Genomic DNA, 22184 nt, shown 5'->3' on the forward strand with positions numbered 1-22184 from the left:
AGGAAAATGATTAAGGAAAAATTCTGAGATGAACATCTGCAAGATGCTGAGATTTTAGTGATGTGGTAATCCCACTTATATGTTCCACCCGGAAGATTAAGTTCTTTAAAAGCAGAGCATATGGTCACCAATCTGTGACACTGCGTTTTGCCAGGATTCATAAACAGTCCCAGGTCTGACTAGGGCTAAGGAAGCATATTTATATTCCAGGTTGTACAGTTTACGTTTTTTTCTTTTATTAGTCACACTTCTGTCTTGATGGGACAAAATGTTAGCATTATATATGGGGAAAAGACCGAAAAACCAAAACAGGATTCTGTCAAAAAGAGCAATGAATACAAGGCATTAGACTCAATACATATAGAAGTTGTATGACTTGGAGCAAGTTGCTTGCCTTCTGCGGGCCTCCAGTTCCTCATCTCTGGACTAAATGGTCGCTAAGAAACCGTCAGTTGAGTCAAGCTAACTGCTTCAACAAACAACCCCACGTCTCAATAATTTGATACAATAAGTAGAATAAACGATTTATGCAGTAAAGCTTATTCATATCACAGTATACAGGAGGCAGTTTCTCACCTGATGACTCAGGAATCCAGGCTTCCTCTATTTGGTGGCCCCATCACCCTCCAGGCCTGAGTCCCTCACCAGACACTTTGTATCCAGCCAGCCAACCAGTTAAGAGAGAGAGGGTGGTGGCTGCCTTTGTATTACTGGGGGGCCAGCCCCAGAAATGGCACGGAGCTCTTCTGCTCACATTCCATTGGCCAGAATGAGTCATGTGGTTCAGGCTCAGTGCGCGCAGCCTGGGAAATCTCACCAAGCTATGTGTCCAACGGGATGCATCCGTCCGGGTGAACGGCTGACCGGTTAGTGAACGATTAACCAGGCTGAACCATGGGCCCTTCTAGTAGGACCTTTCCATTATTTTTTTATTCCAGCTCAAGAAAACTTTTAAACATTGGGAAAGGTGTGCAACCAAATTAAATGGTTTGTTTTTGCTCTCTGTATGTGTTTTATTTTACGACTGTGTTTTTGTGTTGCCTTTAAACGAGAATGTCTTCTTCAGGAAACAGAATGGACACGCATGATACCACTTAGTAATTTGAGGAGAACGTGAGGAGCGGCAGATGAATGCAGCTTGCTGGACAGATGAGACTGCCATCGTTTTATGAAAGCCTAGCCTATAGGAATATATATCTGCCAAATTCATTAATAAATAGGGTAGTCATACCTCAAAATATTTTTTTTCAGTTTTTCTAAATAATTTGCCACAGAATCTCTTTAATGGTACTTCTCCAAGTAAAAGTGTTTAAAAAATCTGAATGAGGGGCGCTTGGGTGGCTCAGTCGTTAAGCGTCTGCCTTTGTCTCAGGTCATGATCCCAGGGGCCTGGGATCGAGCCCCGCATTGGACTCTCGGCTCAGCGGGAAGCCTGCTTCTCCCTCTCCCACTCTCCCTGCTTGTGTTCCCTCTCTCGCTGTGTCTCTCTCTGTCAAATAAATAAATAAAATCTTTAAAAAAATTTTTTTAAATTAAAATTCTGAATGAATTAACAAAAAGGCAAGAGAGGAGATTCTTAAAGTCAGTGGTTTAGAGCCAGTGGCAAGTAGAAGTTACACCTCCTGAAGATCTAATGGAAATTACTAGGAAAAATATGACACCCACTGTGGGACTCCAAATGACTTATTTTGGAAGCATCTATATTACCTAAAAGTAGTATGACTTCACAGTCCAACTAAGGCCAAAATTATCCCTTCAAAGAATCCAACATGCCAGCTTCCCGCAATCCCGAAGACACAACTTCACAAGCACAGCCTGAACCAGGAGATTGGAAACTTGAAGGGCCAGAATTGCTTTGCACAAACTCATGTAAATACTTGTGAAAGCATCGTCCTTCCAGTAAAGTCACTGGTGCATATTTTGCAATCATGAAAATAATCGCCTTAAAAAATTTTAATAAAATGTGGAGAGAAAAGTTTGTTCTGAAGAGAATTATCTCTACAGATTTCATGTGTGTAACTAGAAGAATGATGTCTTTGTATGAACCTATAAATGACTTAGCTCTTAAGTTTAGAATGCCTCACTCTAAGAAGTTATGCCGATTCTAAATGGATCTGCTTTATTCATTGTTCAGATTTTTATGAAGAGGAATTCCACAGTCGATACTGCTGTGATTTTGTCCAAACTTGGAAATGGCCATTCTGTAACTAAGCTGTCACGTGATAACGCTAAAATCTCAACCACATATTGTAATTTCAGGAAACCCGTCATTACCTCACGTCTCCCCACAAACCTCTCCCCTAAATCCCTCAGCTTTTTTTTAAAAGATTTTATTTATTTATTTACCAGAGAGAGAGAGAGAGAGAAAGAGACCACAAGCAGGGGGAGCTGCAGGCAGAGGGAGAGGTGGGCTCCCCGCTGAGCAGGGAGCCCGACGTGGGGCTCGATCCCAGGACCCTAGGATCACGACCTGAGCCGAAGGCAGACGCTTAACGACTGAGCCACCCAGGCGCCCCTTTCACTGTTTATTTTTAAAGGTTAAGGAAAAGTCTATCCTGGGATGAAACCTCAGGCTCAAAATACAAATTTACATAAGAAAAGAAATAAAAAAGACATACCACTATATAAATAACTGGGGAATGATTCCTTCACAGACTTTGGGTGAGGACGTTATTAGGAGAGACCAGAGAAGGAAAAAAGATATATCAGGCACATTTGATCTATGACAATTGTTGTTCTGGAGACTTCTTGGAGCACCACTGGGGGAGCAAAAATGCCAACTCAGACACATTTCTTCCTAAATTTCAGTGGTTTGTACTCTATTGTTAATTCTCACAAAGACTGTTCTCAGTCGATATATAATTAGTAATTATATAATTAGTAATATCTTCCTTACAGTGCTCCATGCATCACCTTTGAGTACAAAAAAAGGGTAACCTAAGAAGCTTGGCCTTCATCTACTAACTGTGAGAGTTTCTTCTTCACCTAGAAATTGTTGAATATTTGGTAAAAGTGTAAATGCTGTGAAACACAATATTCTTCATTCTTAAGTTTCACAGTGCTTTAATTAAAAAAGATATGCATTTGGGGGCTCCTGGGTGGTGCAGTAGTTAAGGATCCTACTCTTGGTTTGGGCTTAGGTCTGTTCTCACGGTCATGGGACTGAGCCCCACGTCCAGCTCCATGCTCAGTGTAGAGTCTGCTTGAGATTTTCTTTCTTTCTCTCCCTCTTCACCTCCCGCTCATGCTCTCTCTCTAAAGTAAATAAATAAATCTTAAAAAAAAAAGGATATGCATTTGGTCATGTGGAAGCTGCCTATGACCACTCTATCATGGCCCCATATAGGCTTCTTCTTTTCTCTGGCTAAGTGAGCTTAACTAAGGCACTGTGGTTTAAATAAGCAGAGTAGCTCATTTCGGTTTGCTGGTACAAACACTATTTTCAACATATAGGGATGTTCACCTTTTTTGTTACAGTGTATAATTGACAGTGAGCTTCCTTGGCAGCAAATTAGGCATTTCACATTAGCTTTAGAAGTGCCATCGGGAGTTATGATGCGAAAACTTCTCATACCAAATTGAGCATCTTCCTTCAATGACCTGGTTTGGAACCAAAGTACTCAGCGTGTATCCTGAAACTCTTATGAAACCAGCTATTGTGTTTCCTTACAATTACATAGTAGCTGATTTTACAAGCTAACCAAGGAGCCATTGTACCCTAATCAGAAGCAGGTCATTGGGGGGCATGGAATCTCAGCTCAATATAATGAGTTTAAACTGCAAATTCTTTTTAGCACTGATTAACTGCTGAACTCCCAAATCATGGAGTTGGCACATAGCTCCTGAAGCCTGAAACCTTTAAAACCCTATGTCAGTGTGGAGAAATTTCTAGTTTTCTCACATAATGGTGTGTATTTTCCTCCTTTGCCTTTCTAGAATAATATGAACCACATATTTATAAGTAACTCTCTCTCTCTCAAAATCATCCTGCATTTTCCAAGTTCTTGAATAAGTATTAAGAGACTCTTTGGGTTTTCTTTTAATCCCAAAGCATTGTAACTCATACATTTGAATTTAGAGATAGGAAGTTAAAATCGTGCTTGAGTTAATTTGCATACATTATCAGTGTCTTGACTGTATGGACGATTTGAAAGTGCTTTATTTTGTTTAAGTGAAGCAGATAAAAAGTGTTGAGAGAGGAAAGAATAGAATACCAAGTCATTACTTTATGTAAAGTATTCCACCTAGTGTTGCACAAAGAAGAGTTCTGTGGCATGGGATGATAGCCCTCTGCTAGTACAGCAATGTAGGGAAACTCATGTTTTAACAATTTTATGGTCTCTTTATTAAGGAGTCCTACATATATATTAGTTTCAGTTGGACAAATCCATCTGTGTGAATGTTTGGATATCCATAGCTAAAAATGGCCTTTTTCCCATTAATCCAATTCAAAGAAAACTTTTCTTCATAATCAATATATCAACAATAACATAACTAACATTTATTAACAGGAATTAATTACTTTTTATGCCAGACACTGGACCAAGTACTTAACAAATGCAACAATGTGAGGACTTTTTTCATGATAAGTGCCTTGTGTATCATAAAGTTGAAGCCATAGGAGACTTACATTGCTTGGCGGGCTCCAAATACTTTCAGTTTCTAGAGAAACGAGCTGGCTGGAAGGCATGGCACCACCTAGCGGTCAGCTCTGACAGGAACGTTGGGCATTATGGCCAGAGAGGAAGCAGGAAGGGGAGTGTGAACCGAAGGGATCCAGAGTTTCAGTGAGAGAACTGAGAGAGAGCACCTTCATTATCGCTAATGGAATAGAAAGGGAGGGGTAATTTTAAAAAGTCTTACTGTAGTTTATCAATATATAAGCTTTAAGGTTCTTGAAAACACAAAAGAATAATTATTTCTTAAGAATTACAGTTGACTCTTGAACAGCACAGGTTTCAACTTCATGAATCCACTTATACGTGGATTTTTTTGATAAATACAGTAGTGTAAACATATTTTCTCTTATGATTTTCTTAATAACATTTTCTTCTCTCTAGCTTACTGTATTGTAAGAATACAGTATATAATATTTATAACATACAAAATGTGTATTAATCAACAGTTTATGTATTTGTAAGGTTTCTGGTCAGTAGTAGGTTATTAGTAGTTAAGTTTTTGGGGAGTCAAAAGTTTTAAACGATTTTCCACTGGGAGTGGGGGTGGTCGGCACTCCTAACACCCAATGGTGTTCAAGGGTCAACTGTACTTTTGGGTGCTATACATTTCTCTTAATGTCCGCTGTGGCCAACTGGGTCTCCAAGATTTGTTCAGTTTACATTTATATGTAAATGTAATATAATTAATCCTTAATCCTCAAAACAACTTTAAATATTATCATCATTTTTAAAAATTTTTATTTACCTGAGAGAGAGTGCGCGCACTCGAGAGACGGGGGGGGGGGGGGGAGAGAGAGAGAGAGAGAGGTAGGGGAGGGGCAGAGAGAGTCTTAAGCCAACTGAGCTGAGCTCGAGCCCGAGCCCGACGGAGCCCTGACTCAGGGCTCGATCTCATAACCCTGAGATCAGGGTCTGAGCCGAAACAAAGTCAGATGTCCAACGAACTGTGCCACCCAGGCACCCCACCATCATTTTTCAGAGGAAGAATGAGAAATAAAATTCTTTAGGGGTAAACCATTCAAATTCACCAAATTGTTTATCTCATCATTACCTATTTATCCCAATTACTATGCTTCCCAAGGTCACATAGCTAATAAGTGAAAAGACTAGGAAAATCCCAGCTCTTAGCCATTATGCTTTGCTATCTCCGAAATGGGTCCTCTCCACCCCACCCCCCAACACACATAATACCCAGAGAAGAGGAGTTTTTGTGGTGTTTCCTATACCATAGTCTCAGTGGTTGAGCTCTCCAGAACTAGAAATTAAACTCTAAATTCAAGTCTCGGTTATTTGACATGTGCTTTCTGCATCAGAAGTGATAGTATTTATGTAGAGGAAAAGACGTCTCCTCTAAGTTTGTCTTCACCTCAAGGCTCAGGGTGAAATTAGAAAAGTTCAAAATCATCAGTTTTTTAATTAAAATCTCATTTCTGTTTCTAAGTTATACAACAAGCAAAGGAAACATACTAGCTACTGTGTTACCCACTTAGGGTTTCAGACCAGCTTCAAAAATGTCTTTAGATTAGATGGTAGTGAACTCCTAGACTTTTTTTAGTTGAAAACAAGGGCCCCCTTATTCAAAGCCTATTCTTTCTCCAGAGCTTTCCAATGCTTCTTTCTGTCTTCCACCTGCCTTTGGTGTCATTTACTATTTCTTGGTACCTCCACTTAAGTCTACAAGAGAAAGAAGCAGATCAGAAATAAAAGTGAGACCTATTGATTTGCTACTTGCCATATCATATGACAATTATTTATGGTTTTGTAAAAATGGGCCTTTTAACGATGTGAGTTATGTGGGAGTATCCTCCATTCATACTCTATCCCAAACAGCCACCAGTACTAGTAATGTTGCTGTCCAGACAACAAGATAAAATATGTGATGTTTCCTTTTTCTGAATGAGGACACATGTTCCTTCAATCTGCTTTGTGACTTAATCAATGTGGCATTATTAACAAAGCAGAGGATATCATGAATCACTTAGAAAGAAGAGCCTTGTAATTTGCATCTCATTTCCCAATTGAGCAATCAGCTGTAGATAACATTCCTACCAGAGCACTTTAGTGTCTTAGGAGATTCCAGAGTTGAGAGGACATTTGCAGACTCACACAGGGGCTTGTAATTCCGACCTGCAAACCAAGTAAACCATGAGAATACCTTCCTTGGGCCACTGGGCCACTGGTTACAGTTTAGGATTCCTAAGCCTCTGTGGTGGGTTCCATTCCCATTTGCTTCCTTCCTACCTCATAGTAGTTAACTTCTTGGTGGTTCAGTCTCTTGAAAAGATCTTGAGAGTAAGGAAAGCTTATCGGCAATGCCTCACTATTACTGAAAAACCAATCAGCTTCTAAAGGTGAGGCATTAGCATCCCATGAAAGTCTAGGCCCCAAACCTTATCGTCATAGTACTGTGTGTCAGAATTCAGAGACACTTTAATCAGTGGGCAGAAATAGATGAAACAAATCAAAGAGCTTGTAGCCCTGCTCAAAGAAAATCCTAAAAGCAAGAAAATTTACTACTGGGGAGTTTAGGAACTTAGGAAAAAAATAAGTTGAATGGGCAAGGTCAGGTATGAGCCTTTGAAAGCTCTTCTAGAATGTCTTCATTCAGCAACATAGACAACATTAAAGAATACAGTGGCATTTTTTACATCTATAATCACCATTAATTTTAGTACATTTGATTTCTGTTTGCAGTTCAAGCTCAATAGTAGAATTTTGAGAACTTCCTTACACAGTTCTTTTTTAAAAAGGACATTGTGAATTTGTTTTGCTTTTTTGTAGCAGATTGTCTGAGTAATAAGAGACCATTTTCCTTCTGGTTCTCCATGCCAGTGAGCAGTGTTTTTTCAATGTAAGGGTCCTCCCTCTTAGTTCCCACTGGACTTACAGAGTGATAGAGTAAGTTAAGTGGTTAGGACCGGGGAATAAAAGAGGAAGAGAATTTATGCAGAAACGTTTTAAACCAACTCCGTATAGCTGAGAATGTGTTTCTTTCCTAGTCCACAAGGTTATAAAGCCTTACCTTATTTGTAATAACCTTTTGCCAAGACATGCCCCCGGTCTTTCTTGCCCACACTTGGCTTCTTCTGTCCTGGCAAACTGAAGGTACAATTCTAAGATCTGAGTGGGTTGACCCTCAGCCTTCTTTATTTCTCTCAAGACTTTATTGCAATGACCTTCATTCCTTGTTTTATGTCTGATTTAGAACATTTTATCATCCCAACCTGTATTACTTCAGTCTTTTTTTTAATCATCCCCATTAGAGATTACCAGCAGTTCTGTTGTCTAAAAGTTTTAAAAATTTCATGTGGGAGGGATTCAAATTGGATAAGACTGTCTTCCTCAAAACATCCAAAACCTTTGAGTCTTCCAGTTACTGGAAAAAGATACGAGATCTATAAACATTATCTATTCAAAGGTTGTATTGTGCATTTTTTTTCCATGGGGGTAGAATGTCAAGAATGCATCATTTTTCTGGAGAGATCTGTAATTCAGAAAAGGCTAACAAAGTGCTTGGGTAACTTAGTATCATGAGATTTGGGGATCTTCTTTGTGGCAGTTATCAAACCTTATGCTAGATTCAGTTCCACAATATGTCAGGCATTTAGTCTTTCAGCTCAACTAACAGCATTAATTGCTGGAGGAGGCACCTAAGGCAACTTCTGATTCTGTGCAAGGTACCCAGAGAGTCAGCGCACCTGGCGTCTGGTAGGGTTCTGCCAGAACTCTAACCTGATGCATGGATTGGGCAAGTCACCTCATCTCCCTGGATGGCAATTTCCACACGTGTAGGCAGAGTTGGACTAACTCAGTGGTTTCAACCTTGACCTGGGGACCTGGTCCTACCCACCACCAACTGGAAGAGACACTCTGGAGTTGGTGCTCTGGAATCTGATTTACTTAGGAATGCTTCTCAAACATTCTACTGTCTCCCAGGTTACAAATCATTGTAGCAGACACTCTTTAGGGTGACTTCTGGCTTTAAAATACTGGGTTTCCATTAAACTAATATTCTCTGCAATTGGCAGAATCTGGATCAGCATGAAGTGTTGGTCAATAGAATGAATATATCATAGTACTCTTTTAAAATACGTGCGCTTAATGCCATATGCAAATGAAATGACTTAATCAGAGAGCCTATCACAGTAGTGCTGGTTATATGATGGATACTTCTTACCTCTAGGATTGCGATAAAAATTAGTGGACATAATGGCTGGGAGCATTTTTCAGGATGCTTGTCACATAGTGAACACTTAATGAATTAATAGGTGATAGGATGATAATAGCAGTGGTGTTGGTTATAAGATCAAAGTATGCCTCACGGGCCAGCCACATCAGTATTGCCTGGGAGCTCATTAGAAATACAGAGTCTCAGGCTCTACCCCAGACCTCCTGAACCAGAACCTGCATTTTAGAATGAAGTCCCCAGGTGATTTGTGTGCACATAAAAGTTTGAGAAGCACTGATACAGGAAAACAACCTTGGGATTCAGCAACTTGACAGAAGTCATGCTACCAGTAAGTAAACCAGGGAGCTAGGAGTCACACCCAAATCAAAAGACGCTGAGGCCAGTTTCTTCTTCCTACACCTCAGAGGGCACCTCTGACCTGAAGCTGTTCAGGCTTCCTAAATCCCACAGGGCTTTTTGTTCTCTCATCCAGGCTGTAACTGAAAGGCTTTTTAAAAAACACATTTTTGTGTCTACCACAGTAGCAACAGCACTGTAATTTGGATTTTCACATTTTTAATTATTCAGCTGTTTTATTTGTCACTATTTAGGGAATTATTACAAAACTTATGTCTACAATGCTTCTGATTAATGCATATTTAGGCAACTAAGCAGATGTAGAATGGGTTGACTTCTTTGATAAAATTAAACATTGATGAAACATGTATTTGCACAGCAATAATGATGCCAGCATTTGTATAAATAATAACACATCTATTTCCCTAATCATCTAGGAGAAAAAAAAACAACAACAGTGAGAGTTGACAGAATTACTAAATATGTCTCACTTCCTAGGCAGATCATTTTTGAGTGTAAAGGTTTTTTTTTTTTAATGTGAATAAAGTTATGCTAATTTATAGCATCTATTTACCACTTTAAAATGAAAGAAGTGTCTGTGCAAAAAAACAATGTAGATGAGACCTGAAGCATGTTTCCAGGATATATCATAAGTTCCAGAGCTTCTTTGTCCAGCATGGAAAGCTGCATGTTTTATAATGGACTCCTCCACAGTACTGTAGTTTGATTTTATATAAGATGTAGTCTGAAGCCCAGCTGAAGTAATTCTACAACACACATTTGTTTTTCACCTTTTAGCATCTCTGATATTGGGGTCTCTCTTATCATTGATGGCATGTCCCAATTTGATTGGCAGGATTTTTTTCTTTTTGTAATCAATGGAATCTTAAATTTGATCAAACAGGAGATCAGGATCCCCAGTGAACTTAATTGTAGTCCACAAGAAACACCATGGTGAGGAAAACAAATAGGACAGAAAGGAGACATCACCCCCACCCGTATTCAAGTAAGAAGGGGAGGTGAACAGATGGAAAGAAATTAGATTAAATAAGAAAAGATTCCACAGGTTTCTGTTTTCACAGAGCCAGAGAGAAAAATCACAGAAGACATGAGAATTTAGCAGAAGGGTAGGAAAAGAGGAAAATGGGAGATGGAAAACAAAAGGGGAGCTAATAAGGCATCAAGATGGAAAATATAGCCAATACGTCCACTCTTTTGATCATTTCCTAGGTGTGACATTCAATTTGCTGCTCCCTTTTCTTAGTCCGAACACTGGTCAATAGAGCTCCCAGAAGCTGGGCTGAGGGAGGCTTTTTCTGCATCTTTTAGGTGTTTTTCCTTCTGGCCCATCCAGGTGGATCCATCATCCCCCACACTTTCTCTCCCCTGCTTCCTACATTTTACCCAGTCCCAAACCACCTGGGAAGGCTTAAATGATCCTCATGACTTCTGTTTGTTTGTTTCCTCTTGCAGGTGATATCAAGATTATCGAACAAATCTACGGTCTCACAGGTATGGCTTTTTCCAAAGAGCAGAACATTTATCTAAAATCTGTAGGATTTCCAATAAATCTGCCTCCCACTTCAGGGTCTTATGTATTTATTTTCTAATTTCCCTGATACACTTCCCAATGAAATGTATTGATTGACTTTCTGGACTTTGGAACAGAGAAGTATTGAAACTCATCTCTCTATTTAAGGGTTATATGGTCATTGAAAAGTAGTCGTCACCAGAACCTGCCAAAAGTAGTAAGATCCTGAGGTATTGATCTTAAAAATACATTTATTATGTTTAAAAGTAGTAGCCAAATGTTTTCTTGTAGACTTCCAGTTGGTGGTGCAACATGAGTATCCATGAGGTATATAAAAAGAAATGGTTCAGAGATATTCTGGAAGTGGTTTCACTTGAACACTTAAGGCAGTTCCAACTTCTAAGAATCCTCCAATTTCACAGAAAATTTTCCCAAGAAACAGTGATTTATCAGACTTATTACCTAGACTTGGACTACCAATAATCCTGGGACAAGAACCCTATGAAAAGCTCTTTGCCTTACTCAGTACTCTCCTTGAAGAGGAACCCAACACCTTTCACACACGTGTATACCCACAGACACACATACGTGCAGAGAAACACGTATCCAATTACATAACACATGTCAAAGACATTGATAATTTACTGAAGATAGTTGGGACTGTGGGGGTGCAAACAGGGTTTACTTTTAATACTATTGAGAAACTTCTTAACAGCCCTTAAAACAAAGTGCATTCAACTGAGTTTCTGTCTGGCAGTAGCTGTCTTTTCTTTCTCATCTCTACAAAATCCCTCCTCAGGAGCTGGCAAAATGTTATTATGTTTCAACTCTTCTCAACAGGTCGCCTTTTGTCACAACTACACCCCTTTGCCCCCAGGCCATTCCTATATTCTCTTTCTCATGAAGAAAAATTTAGCTTTCTTTTGGATTTTCCAATTTGAATTCCTCACCCCTTCGTAGCACTCTGAAAATGAAGATTCCCTTCTAAGAATGCAACATCTTTAACTTTCAAAAACATCATTGTGTATAATTAAGGTTTAGGTTCATTTACAATAACAAAACCACTAGAATAATAGGGGCTTCAAGGCAATAGATATTTATTTCTCTCTTGTGGACAAGGCCAGAGGTGGGTGATATAACTGTGTCAGTAGGGTCCTGAGCTTTCTTCTTTTGGATTCATTATCCTCAATGCATGGCTTCCTTTTTTAAGATCTTCTCATTATCTAAGAATAGATAATTCTTAGCTGGAGATCTCTCCACTTTATCAATAGTCCAGACTAGAAACTAAAAAAACAAAAAATATGAAAGTGCAGCATAGAGGCTCCCCTCTTTCCAGACGTCTTCCTAAAAGTTCCTTTTAACCTGTCCACTTGCATGGTATCTCCCCAGAACTTTGCCTCCTGGTCAAACCAACTGGCAAAGGAAGCAGAGAAAGGAGATCTTTGGGCAAGGTGCATTGCTAAGAGTTCTGTTAACTAGCAAGGAAGGGGACATTATGTAAAAAGAGGTAACCAACACTCTCTGTAGCACCTGCCCTGAGGCAAATGTTTCCATTTTCTTCATGATCATCATCATCACCACAAGGGCAAGCATCTATTAAGTACTTCCACTGCACATTGCTAAGTGTTTTAACGTCCATTATCTAATACCTATTTCCTCACACTGTTCCCAATTTACAGGTGAGGAAACCAAGGATTTAAGCAATTATATTACTTGACCAAGTAATAAGTAGTAAGTCTCAGGACTTCTAGGACTGTGTGACCAAAAGTCTATGCATTCAGCCACTAAACTTTTTTCTGCTTCCCTTGTCATCATGACAGGTTTGATTGAATCTAGTCACCTGTGAGTTCGAAATGGCTATATCCCAGTAGAATGTCATGAGCTAAATTAGAGATTCTTGTGACTATGGGGATAAAAACCTCAGTGCCCTCATGGAAGCATTTGTCAGGGGGAAATGAAAGGGTGGGTCAGAAGAGAAGGGGGAAATCTGTAGTCGAATTTTATGGCAGTGTATACATGGGTGAATCCAGCTACGCAAGGGAAGCAAGCGTTTCTGTGTAGATGGCCTGAAGAAAGTAACCGGTACTCCTGCATAGAGGCTGCATGTGGGACTAGGTGTTTAAAAATCTAATAAATTTGGCTCCTCTCTGCAATAATGTTAGGAGGAATAGTTAATTCTTCGTATAAGTACCATTGACTGCCTTGATCACAAGAGTCAATATCTATAAGCAACTTGCCCAAGGTTCCAAGTCTCCATGATAAAATGGAAGTATGAAATTTAAACAAGCTTGTAGAAGTACAAACACTATAGATTATTAGTCAGAGAATTCTCCTAGGGCCAGCGGAGCCTCCTTGAACCAAAGGAATGATTAAATTGCCAATACAAATGTAAACAGAAGTCCAATTAAAAGAATTCACTCATTGTTTTTCATTTCTTTGATAAGTTTGCCCTGTTGTGTCCTTAACTGGATGAGCTAATTTTTCTATTCTACAGTGCTACCAAACAAATGTTCCCCCGCAATTCCACGTGGGTCCAACTTTTGTTATAAGCACAGAATTTTAAAACACTGTGAAAAGCAAAAACAAGTAAAAGCCAAACCATAACTATCCCAATAAAAAACTAATGGCTTCACCATTAATTAAAATAATCATATCTAGTTGGAAAGATGAATCTAATGCCATTTCCTCAAGAAATTTTGAGCCATTAAGATTAAAATACAAGAAAGCTTCATGAGTAAACTAACTATTTTGCTTAGGTTGGCCTAAACCGAATGAATCGGGCTATTGCCTGTAAAGTCACCACAGGTTCAAGTTCATTTTTTGTTGTTATATCTATCATTGTAACTGTTACAGGAAAATAAATATATACCAATAAACCAACTGTTTCTTAAGATGATGGAATAACCATGACAGCTCATGAGATTTAAATAGCACTCTTAGATCTGTTCAGTTTGTTGTCTTATTTCTCTTAGAAATTATTGATGAGCAGGTAGAAGCAATTGTATCCTCAAAAGAGAATGAGGCACAGAAAAATGAATGACCTTTTGGAGCAGGGAAGCCACATCTGGAGCAGAGCAAGAAACACCCACTCTCATAGTGACTCCATTGCAGGCCACTCGCTTAGCCTTTGCTGTCCTTTCTGCCCTGCCTCTCCATCATTACCTCCATTGCCTTTACCCATCCTCTCCCTTGCTTCTTCTTAGTCCAAAAGTTTGAATGACTCCAGCCAAGAATCTAAGATGGGTTTAGCAAGACTTCTCCTTCCCCTCCCAAAGTTCTCAAGGGGAGCAGACCAAATGGTTTGCTCCATTTCCTGCCAACTGACATCTGAGAATAAAAATAACAGGAAGCAGAGTAGCTGCAGATGCTGCTGATCTTACTCTATCTATGTGATCCAAAATAGGAAAGATTTTTATTCTCAAAGATAACATTTTTCTGGTTGATCTGCACATAAAGTTCCACTAAAGACCCTATGAAGACCTAAAACTGAAAATGTCCTAAGAGCATGTCACCATATACTATTACAGATGACAGGCTGAGTAAAATCTGGATGCAAACCAGGTAAAACGCATGTTTCACACAGCTCCCCACCAAGACAGTTTAAAAAGACCAAGAGAGGCATTAACAGGCTGACACCAGGATAGCAAAGAGGGTAAACCTGGGGAATATCTCAAATGGGGAGACACTGAACCCCTGAATAAATAATAGCAAAATCTGCAAAGTCTTAAGTTTTACTGAGAAGTAAGTTTCTAAAGGATTTGACTTTGCTTAGGTGGGCCCACCAGCATGAATGATCAACCTCTCAAGCGGTCTTCGTGATCTGTACTAATCTATGTTATCCACTGATTTAGTCAGAGCCCAAGGGAAATGGCAGCATCAACAAAAAACTCCCGTCCATTGTGGAAGATGAAGAGGAGGAGGAGGAGGGAGAAGACGAGGAGACAGCCTCCCTCTCTCCCATCTACACAAGGGGAACATCCTCTGCATGCAGTAAGAAGGTTGGAAGCAATAAAAGCTATCTAGGCCTAAGCTTGAAGCAGTTGGCCTCGGGCACTGTGCCATTTCACTCACCTAGCAGAATCTCCAGTTCACCTTCCCCCCAAAACAAACAGGAAACTGACCCCCCTAACCAGGCTAAAAGGAAAGAGAGAAACTTGAAATTGCAACTGTCAGCTTTGAATAGCGCTGGACCCCCAGACCTCAGTCCAAGGTAAGAATCACATCATGCAATTCTTTCCTAGTGAAAAGGGCTGCCTTTTGTCCAAGTTAGTACCTAGCTAGTAAATTATCGAGCCTCCTGGGCCTCTCAACCACACAGGGTCCTAGCCAGACTTCTTCAACTTTCCTGAATTTTGTGTGCAATTTTTGCTTCTACATGGAGGTGTGTACAGTATGAGAATAATTAGTGTTATTTGTATTCTCAAAAGGGTCCATTAAATATTCAGAAGTCCTTCTCTACTCCTATCATCCATTTAGCTCTACCTATTATCATAAGTGTGTATTTCTACATTGTAATTTTATAATTTATAGATTTAAATGAAAATAAAAGATAGAACAAGGCCCATTGATGTGATTCCCTCAATGCCTGATCTTACCAAATGTTTTATGGAACAATAAGTTAAAATCATAAAGGAAATGAAGTGTTGATGTTCATTTTCAATATTATTTTTCTCATCATTGTGGACAACTGAAGCTTGGTTTTATTTCTGGCCTCTTCTGTATGTAACATGGAATGGCTATACTTTTAATTTTAAAAATTCACTTTAGGATTAACTAGAGGTGATTGAGAGAGTGAAAAATCCTGACGCAGATAATGTGAAAGGAGTAGTCTATGGTGAATACAAGCAATAGTAAAAAATCACATCATAGCTGAGTAATAAGTAGAAGCAAGAAAAAAAAAATGGAACGCTTCCTATGTGCCATGTTCTCTGCTAGGTAATTCCACATTCACTGTTGCATTTAGTCTCCTCGGGAAATCAGGAGTCCTGTAAGGTAGTTCATATTATCTGTACTATGAAGATATAAGAATTGAACTATTTTGTCCAAAATCTCAGAGATTAAGTTTGGAAATCTGGATTCAAATTCTGTTTTTCTACTTGTAAAGCAAGTGATATTTGTCAATATATTTAACTAGTCATTTGAAGGACACAATTTATCCATTTAGAGAGAATATTTTTAAAAATAAGCAAAACAGACTCAGTGAAAAGTAGGTGGACATTAAAGGTTCAGGAATTCCGTTGAGGATGGTAATTTAAAAACGTTGCCTTATTTGTCTCCTTCCTAAATTTTTAATAAGAAGAAAGATGGAAAAGAAAGGTTTATATACAATTGATCCTATACTTATAAAAAGGTTTTGAGAACATACATCAAAATGCTGACAGTAGTGATGGATTACAGGTGATTTTTATTTTCTAATTTTTGTTACTTTTATGTTTAAATTTTCTACAATAGACTTAATATTTTTTAAATAATGAGTGGGTTAGACATTATTTAGCAAGGGAAGAAGACTAGCCAAAGTCTTAATAGTCCTTTATATGTAATTCTTTAACTCTTGGTTTTGTCCAGGTTCAGAGTAAAGGTGTCATCAAAGTTATTTAATGTGATGCTATAATCATTAGATTAAAACATGTTAATTCTAGATAGAGTGGTGATTTAATATGAATTCAGATAAAAGGACTTCTGTAGCTTAAGGCTTTGAATCCTAGAATAAATAAGATTCTAAATTCTATAGTATTTCTATCCAACAGAAATATAATATGAGCTAAAATTGTGAGCCACAAATGTAATTTTTTTTAACTGAGGGATGATTTTATTTTATAATTCAAACTTACAGAAAAATGATAAGAACAGCACAAAGAAATCCCAATAACTGTTGCTCAGCTAGACAATTTGTTAATATTCTCTCCCATTTGCTTTTCATCTGCTCGCTCTTGCTCATTCTCATTCTTTCTTCATTTTCTCTCTCATGATCTCTCTTTGTTCTCTCCATTTCTCTCTCTATTCTTTTTTATTTTTTTATTTTATTGTTATGTTAATCACCATACACTACATCATTAGTTTTTGATGTAGTGTTCCATGATTCATTGTTTGCATATAACACCCAGTGCAAATGTAATTTTAAATTTTCTAGTAGCCACATTTTTAAAAAAGCAAAAAATAAATAAATAAATAAAGTGAAATTTAATTTTTTTTAAAGATTTTATTTATTTATTTGACAGAGAGAGAGAGACAGCAAGAGAAGGAACACAAGCAGGGGGAGTGGGAGAGGGAGAAGCTGGCTTCCCGCTGAGCAGGGAGCCCGATGTGGGACTTGATCCCAGGACCCTGGAATCATGACTTGAGGCAAAGGCAGATGCATAATGACTGAGCCACCCAGGCACCACCTGAAATTTAATTTTAATGATATATTTTATTTGACTCAGTATGCCCCAAATAATATAATTTCAAATGTAAATAATATTAAAAATTTACTAATAAAACCATTTCCATTTTTTTTACTCAAATCTTCAAAATCCAATGTGCATTTTATTCTTACAGCATATCTCAATTTGCATGAGCCACATTTCAGGTGCTCAGTAGCCATATAAGCCTAATGGCTACCATAATGGATAGCTCAGCTTTAGAGTATGTAGAATTTAGAAACTAAGACAGTATTTTTAAGTCTTCTGAAAATACTGGAATCTGGGGTGCCTCGATGGCTCAGTTGGTTAAGTGTCTGACTCATGGTTTCAGCTCAGGGCATGATCTCAGGGTCATGAGATCGAGTCCTGAGTCAGGTTCCTCACCAGTGGGGAGTCAGCTCTGGATTCTCTCTCTCCCTCTTCCACCACACGCCCCCATGTGCACTCTCTCTGTCTAAAATAAATAAATAAAATATTTTTTAAAAAAAGAAATATTGGAACCCGTAAATATAAATGCACAACTAACCAATGTCCTTTATTTTAAACAGGATTGTTGATGGAATTGAAGATGGAAACAGCAGTGAGGAAAGCCAGACTTTTGACTTTGGCTCTGAACGCATCAGGCCAGAGCCCAGAGTTTCCCCTCCTCTAGGAGGTAAGCTCTATATTTAGCCTTCTATCAAAGGGTGATATATCTTTTTAACTTGTAATGTTTGGCATAGGCACTTTTTTGCATTTTCTACATGATAGAATTTTACCAATGCCATGGAACAATTCAACTTGAGTCTGTGCCATCTCCAAGTTATTAAGATATAATTTGTAATTGTTCCTCTATCCAAGCTAGATGTTCTGCCATTTACCAACCAAGGTAAATGGTGTGTCAGGAGACTCAAATTTCTGCTATTCATTAGAGGGTGACCTTGTTTTCTTATTATGAATGCAGACTAGTCACAAAACCAACATTACCCAGAGGAAGAGCTGTGTTGGTTGTACACTGTAGGAATATTGGTTATTTTTAACCAACTTATTGATGAGAGATTATGTACGTGCATTTTGTCAGAGAATAAACAACTTCAGCAGGATGTAAGAAGGTTGGAAATGATGGAGACCTATGTGAAGCACTACCCTCTAGTGATGGTGAATTAATGTAAGGGTACCCCCAAACCTAACGCAGCCTCCTCTCTCTCCCTTGCCTTCTTGAGTTCATTGCCCATTACAAGGAATATATCAACATAATGAAGGCCAGAAATGATAAGTAAATTCTAAAGAAGACACACCTGTAGTTAATAAAGAGAGAATAATGAGCAAGCATAGGCTATCCAACACAATTTACCAGCAAACTACCAGATGAAAGCTAGCAGTCCCCTGCCAACTCTGTCCTCCCCTTCCCCCTCAGCTCTGGGATCCTTATGTCAGGATCTGTTACCGGTTAGTGAATATGTCCATGAACAAAGCCAAACCCAATAAAAAATTTTGAATGTACAGTCCTGGGTGTGTGTCTCCTTTTGGTAGAATACCAGTATTCCATCTCAATCAACAATCCCACTTCCTGGTAATTATCATCTTCTAGGGAAGTGGAAGGGTCCTTGTAAGTCCCTGGGGTAGGTGGGGGAGTGAGCAGAGGAAAGGAAGACAGGGAAAGAAGGGGTGCAGATATCAGTCAACAATCCTGATTCATTCATTCAGTTGACTTACCTGTGTTGATGTTACTCTGGGGAAAGAGGCACAGAAATCATAGTTACAGTCACACTGATGTATCTGCTATGAAAGTTGATGGTAGGTTCCAATTGGAAGTTTTCCTTATTGACTAACCTAGACCTGGAGATGATACACAGAGCCTCACCATGTCCATCCACCTATTTCTGGTCCCACCACCTCCTTAGCCTCCTCTTCTTTTCCCAACATCCACCCCTACACTCATGCACTCAAGCAACAAATTTTCTTGGCTCTATCTCCTAAACCCTCAATTCTAAGACTTTGTATCCTTACTGCCACCATACATTTCTTTGCCACACCCATCTCTTGCATGCATTGCTACCAAAGTCTCTTCTGTGGTTCTGCTCTCCATACAGAGTAAATTTTTAAAAATACAAATTTATTCTTATAACTCTGATCCTATACTTAAAACCCTGAGATGGCTTCCTGGTGCCCTTAGTGTGAAATCCAAATCTATTGCCTAATTGTTTTCTCTTTTCCCAGCTAGACTCTAAGCTCCATGAGGGTCAATTATATTTTTTTTTCATTGCTCTCTCCTCTAAAGGAGATTTAGCCTACTGTATATTTTCTCTAGTCATTCATTGAATTAATAGATTAACTTTGCAAAATTCTTTGCAAAATGAGCTTTTACTTTTTTGTTCCACAACTTCTTTACCCATAATTTACCAGAATTAGGGTATTATGAGGGTCACATCATTTTATATAAATACATTTAAATAATAAATATAAATAAATTATATATATATATTCCTTTCCACTCCAGCTAACAGCAATTCATCCTTTCCACTCCAGCTAGCAGCAATTCATATATATATATATATATATATATATATATATATATATATATATATATATATATATATATATAAAATTCATTCCTTTATACTCCAGCTAGCAGCGATTCATCTATACTTTTGTCACTGACAGAAATAAATGTATTTGGAAGAGTAAGGTAAAGAAAAAGTGGAGATAAGAGAACCAGGAAATGGGAGATAGTATCTTTTAGAGCAACAAGGGAGGAGATAGGAAACCTGCAGTGGAGTTTAGCACCTGAAATAGAAGTGGGGGGAAAATGTTCTCATGGGCACAGGAATTAATATTTGGGGAAAAAAGAGGAGGAAAGAACACCCTTATTCTAGGGTTTAGGCATTGACTGTGATATGTTTTTAGAGAATGGTCAAAAAAGAGAAACTGTGCCATCTTGGAACATGGTGGTGAGGAAAGGGGAAGTTCAGGGGAAAGGAAGATTTGCCATGGACACATCCAGTCAGTGTGGTCACAGTCCCCACCATGATGTATGCCTAGGTTCAAGGAGTATATCAGGCACGATCCAGAGGATTACTAGAAGCATGTCCAATCCCAGGGAGACAGAACCTACAGTGCACAGGCGTCAGGCAAATGTAAAGGTAGTAGCTTAGGCTTCCTTCTCCGTTCCAACTGCCCCAATCCTCAAATATGAGGTTTATTGCTAAAAGACTCATTCTGAGTGTGTTCTACTTTTCAGACCCAGAGATTGGAGCTGCTGTTCTCTTTATCAAAGCAGAGGAGACCAAGCAGCAAATAAATAAACTCAACAGTGAGGTATGGAGCTTTCTTTTTCTTTGGTCATGCTGGAATGGTAAGATCTATAAATCCTAGTTACCAGCAAAAGCTGGTATGTGCTTTGGTGTCAGACCACCATGGCTGAATTCCCGCTAAGCCTCATATGAGTTATGTGACCTTTCACAAGTTACTTACCCTCTCTCATGCTCTATTTCCCCATGTATAAGAAGAGGACAATAATTATGCCTGCCTTATGGCCCATTGTGAAATTGAGATAGTATAGGCAAATCATTTAGCATAAAGTTAACACTAAATAAATGATAATTATACTAATTAGCATCATAAATGTATTGACACTTGATGTAACTGGTGCTTTTTCGCTTTTTTCATGTAATTTTTAATGAGTTAAAGCAAGATAATTGATCCAAAGATGAATGCTATTTCTCAGAGTAATCAAATGGCCTGAAATGCTCTTCCTTTCCCTGACATATTTTTGCTGGGTAACTTTAAGCACTTTACCTCTCTGGATCTTACATCTAACCATGTAAAATCAGGTAATTTTTTAAACAACTTTATTAAAATATATTTTACATATCATAAAATTCACCCATTTCAAGTGTACAGTTCAATGATTTTTAGTAACATTATTGAGTGGTTCAACTGTCACCATAACAGTTTTAGAACACTTTTACCACCTCCCAACCCCATACCCCCGCCACCCCCCGACAACGAGACTTCTCATTGCCATTTATGATTAATCCCTGTTCCCATATCCAGCCCTAGGTACCCACTTACCTACTTTTTGTCTCTTCTGGCCATTTCATATACATAGAGAAGGTAATTTCTGAATCACTGTCCTAATTTGGGTGCCCTCCCAAAAAAATTTAATTAAAAAAAAAAAACAGATTTGAGACAACAATTTGGATGCAAATAGTTTATTTGGGAGGTGGTCCAGAAAGCAAGGAGTAGAGAACTAAGAGAGATGAGAAAGGAAAGCACATAAATAAGGGTGTGCTGATGAGATAATTGACTCTGTAAGCAATTGGGTCTCAATCCTGCTGGGACATTCAAAACTGTTCCCCATAAGACGAGGAAAGGGGGAACTGAGGGTGGTTCCTGAGACACTGACTCACTAGCTCTTCATGCAGGCCTAGCTGTGGAGGACACTCAAAATGTTCTTCAGACAGGAATATGCAGGAAGACCTGGACCTGTCTTTGATGACCTTCAGGTTGGCCTAGGGCGAGGACATGTGGACAGGCACAGACAGTCCCTTTCTAGGACTAGTTTTAGATTATCTGATGAGATCTTAGCAAAAATGTAACCAGTTACTGACATTGATGAGATTTGTGAAAAATGAAATCATATAATCATAATTAGTTTTTCTTAAACCCGTGTGTCTTCAGTTTAGTGAAGATTTACGATTTACTACCATCTCTCCTTCTGCGCCCACTCTCTCTGCAAGTGTGACTGTAGCTAGCAACACTTAAGAGTTCCAGGGGGCAGACTAACAAGCTAGATAGGAATGGAAAACTAAACAGATTGAAACTCCTTAAATCACAAGGACTTGGCCATATACTGCATTATCTAAATAACCTCTTGTTAAGAATCCACCAAACAAAACAAAACAAAACAAATTAATACCTTGTTGGAGAAACTTCTATTGAATAATTTCCTTTCAAATATTGTTCTTGGCTAAAAGCACCCATTAATACCATTTGAATTCTTTTCCCTCACATTTGAGATCATTTCATGGTTTTAAGAATTGACTGACCAATATCTTAGCTCAAAA

The 22184-nt window shown here is 38.6% G+C and overlaps 1 protein-coding gene across 2 annotated transcripts in view; it reads left to right on the top strand.

The window, feature by feature from the left end:
- Positions 1–22184, top strand: part of KCNH8 (potassium voltage-gated channel subfamily H member 8) — a 366134-nt gene that overhangs the window by 323038 nt on the left and 20912 nt on the right. For both annotated transcript variants that reach the window (XM_088021252.1, XM_028099221.1), the window contains exons 12-15: positions 10678–10716; positions 14587–14945; positions 17685–17791; positions 20357–20433. In XM_088021252.1, the coding sequence (XP_087877378.1) occupies positions 10678–10716; positions 14587–14945; positions 17685–17791; positions 20357–20433 (582 nt within the window). The remainder of the gene's footprint in view (positions 1–10677; positions 10717–14586; positions 14946–17684; positions 17792–20356; positions 20434–22184) is intronic.

This window comes from Eumetopias jubatus, unplaced genomic scaffold (assembly GCF_037043125.1).
Source record: "Eumetopias jubatus isolate StellerSeaLion01/CBP00866 unplaced genomic scaffold, mEumJub1_p1.0 scaffold_1, whole genome shotgun sequence".
NCBI lineage: Eukaryota > Metazoa > Chordata > Mammalia > Carnivora > Otariidae > Eumetopias > Eumetopias jubatus.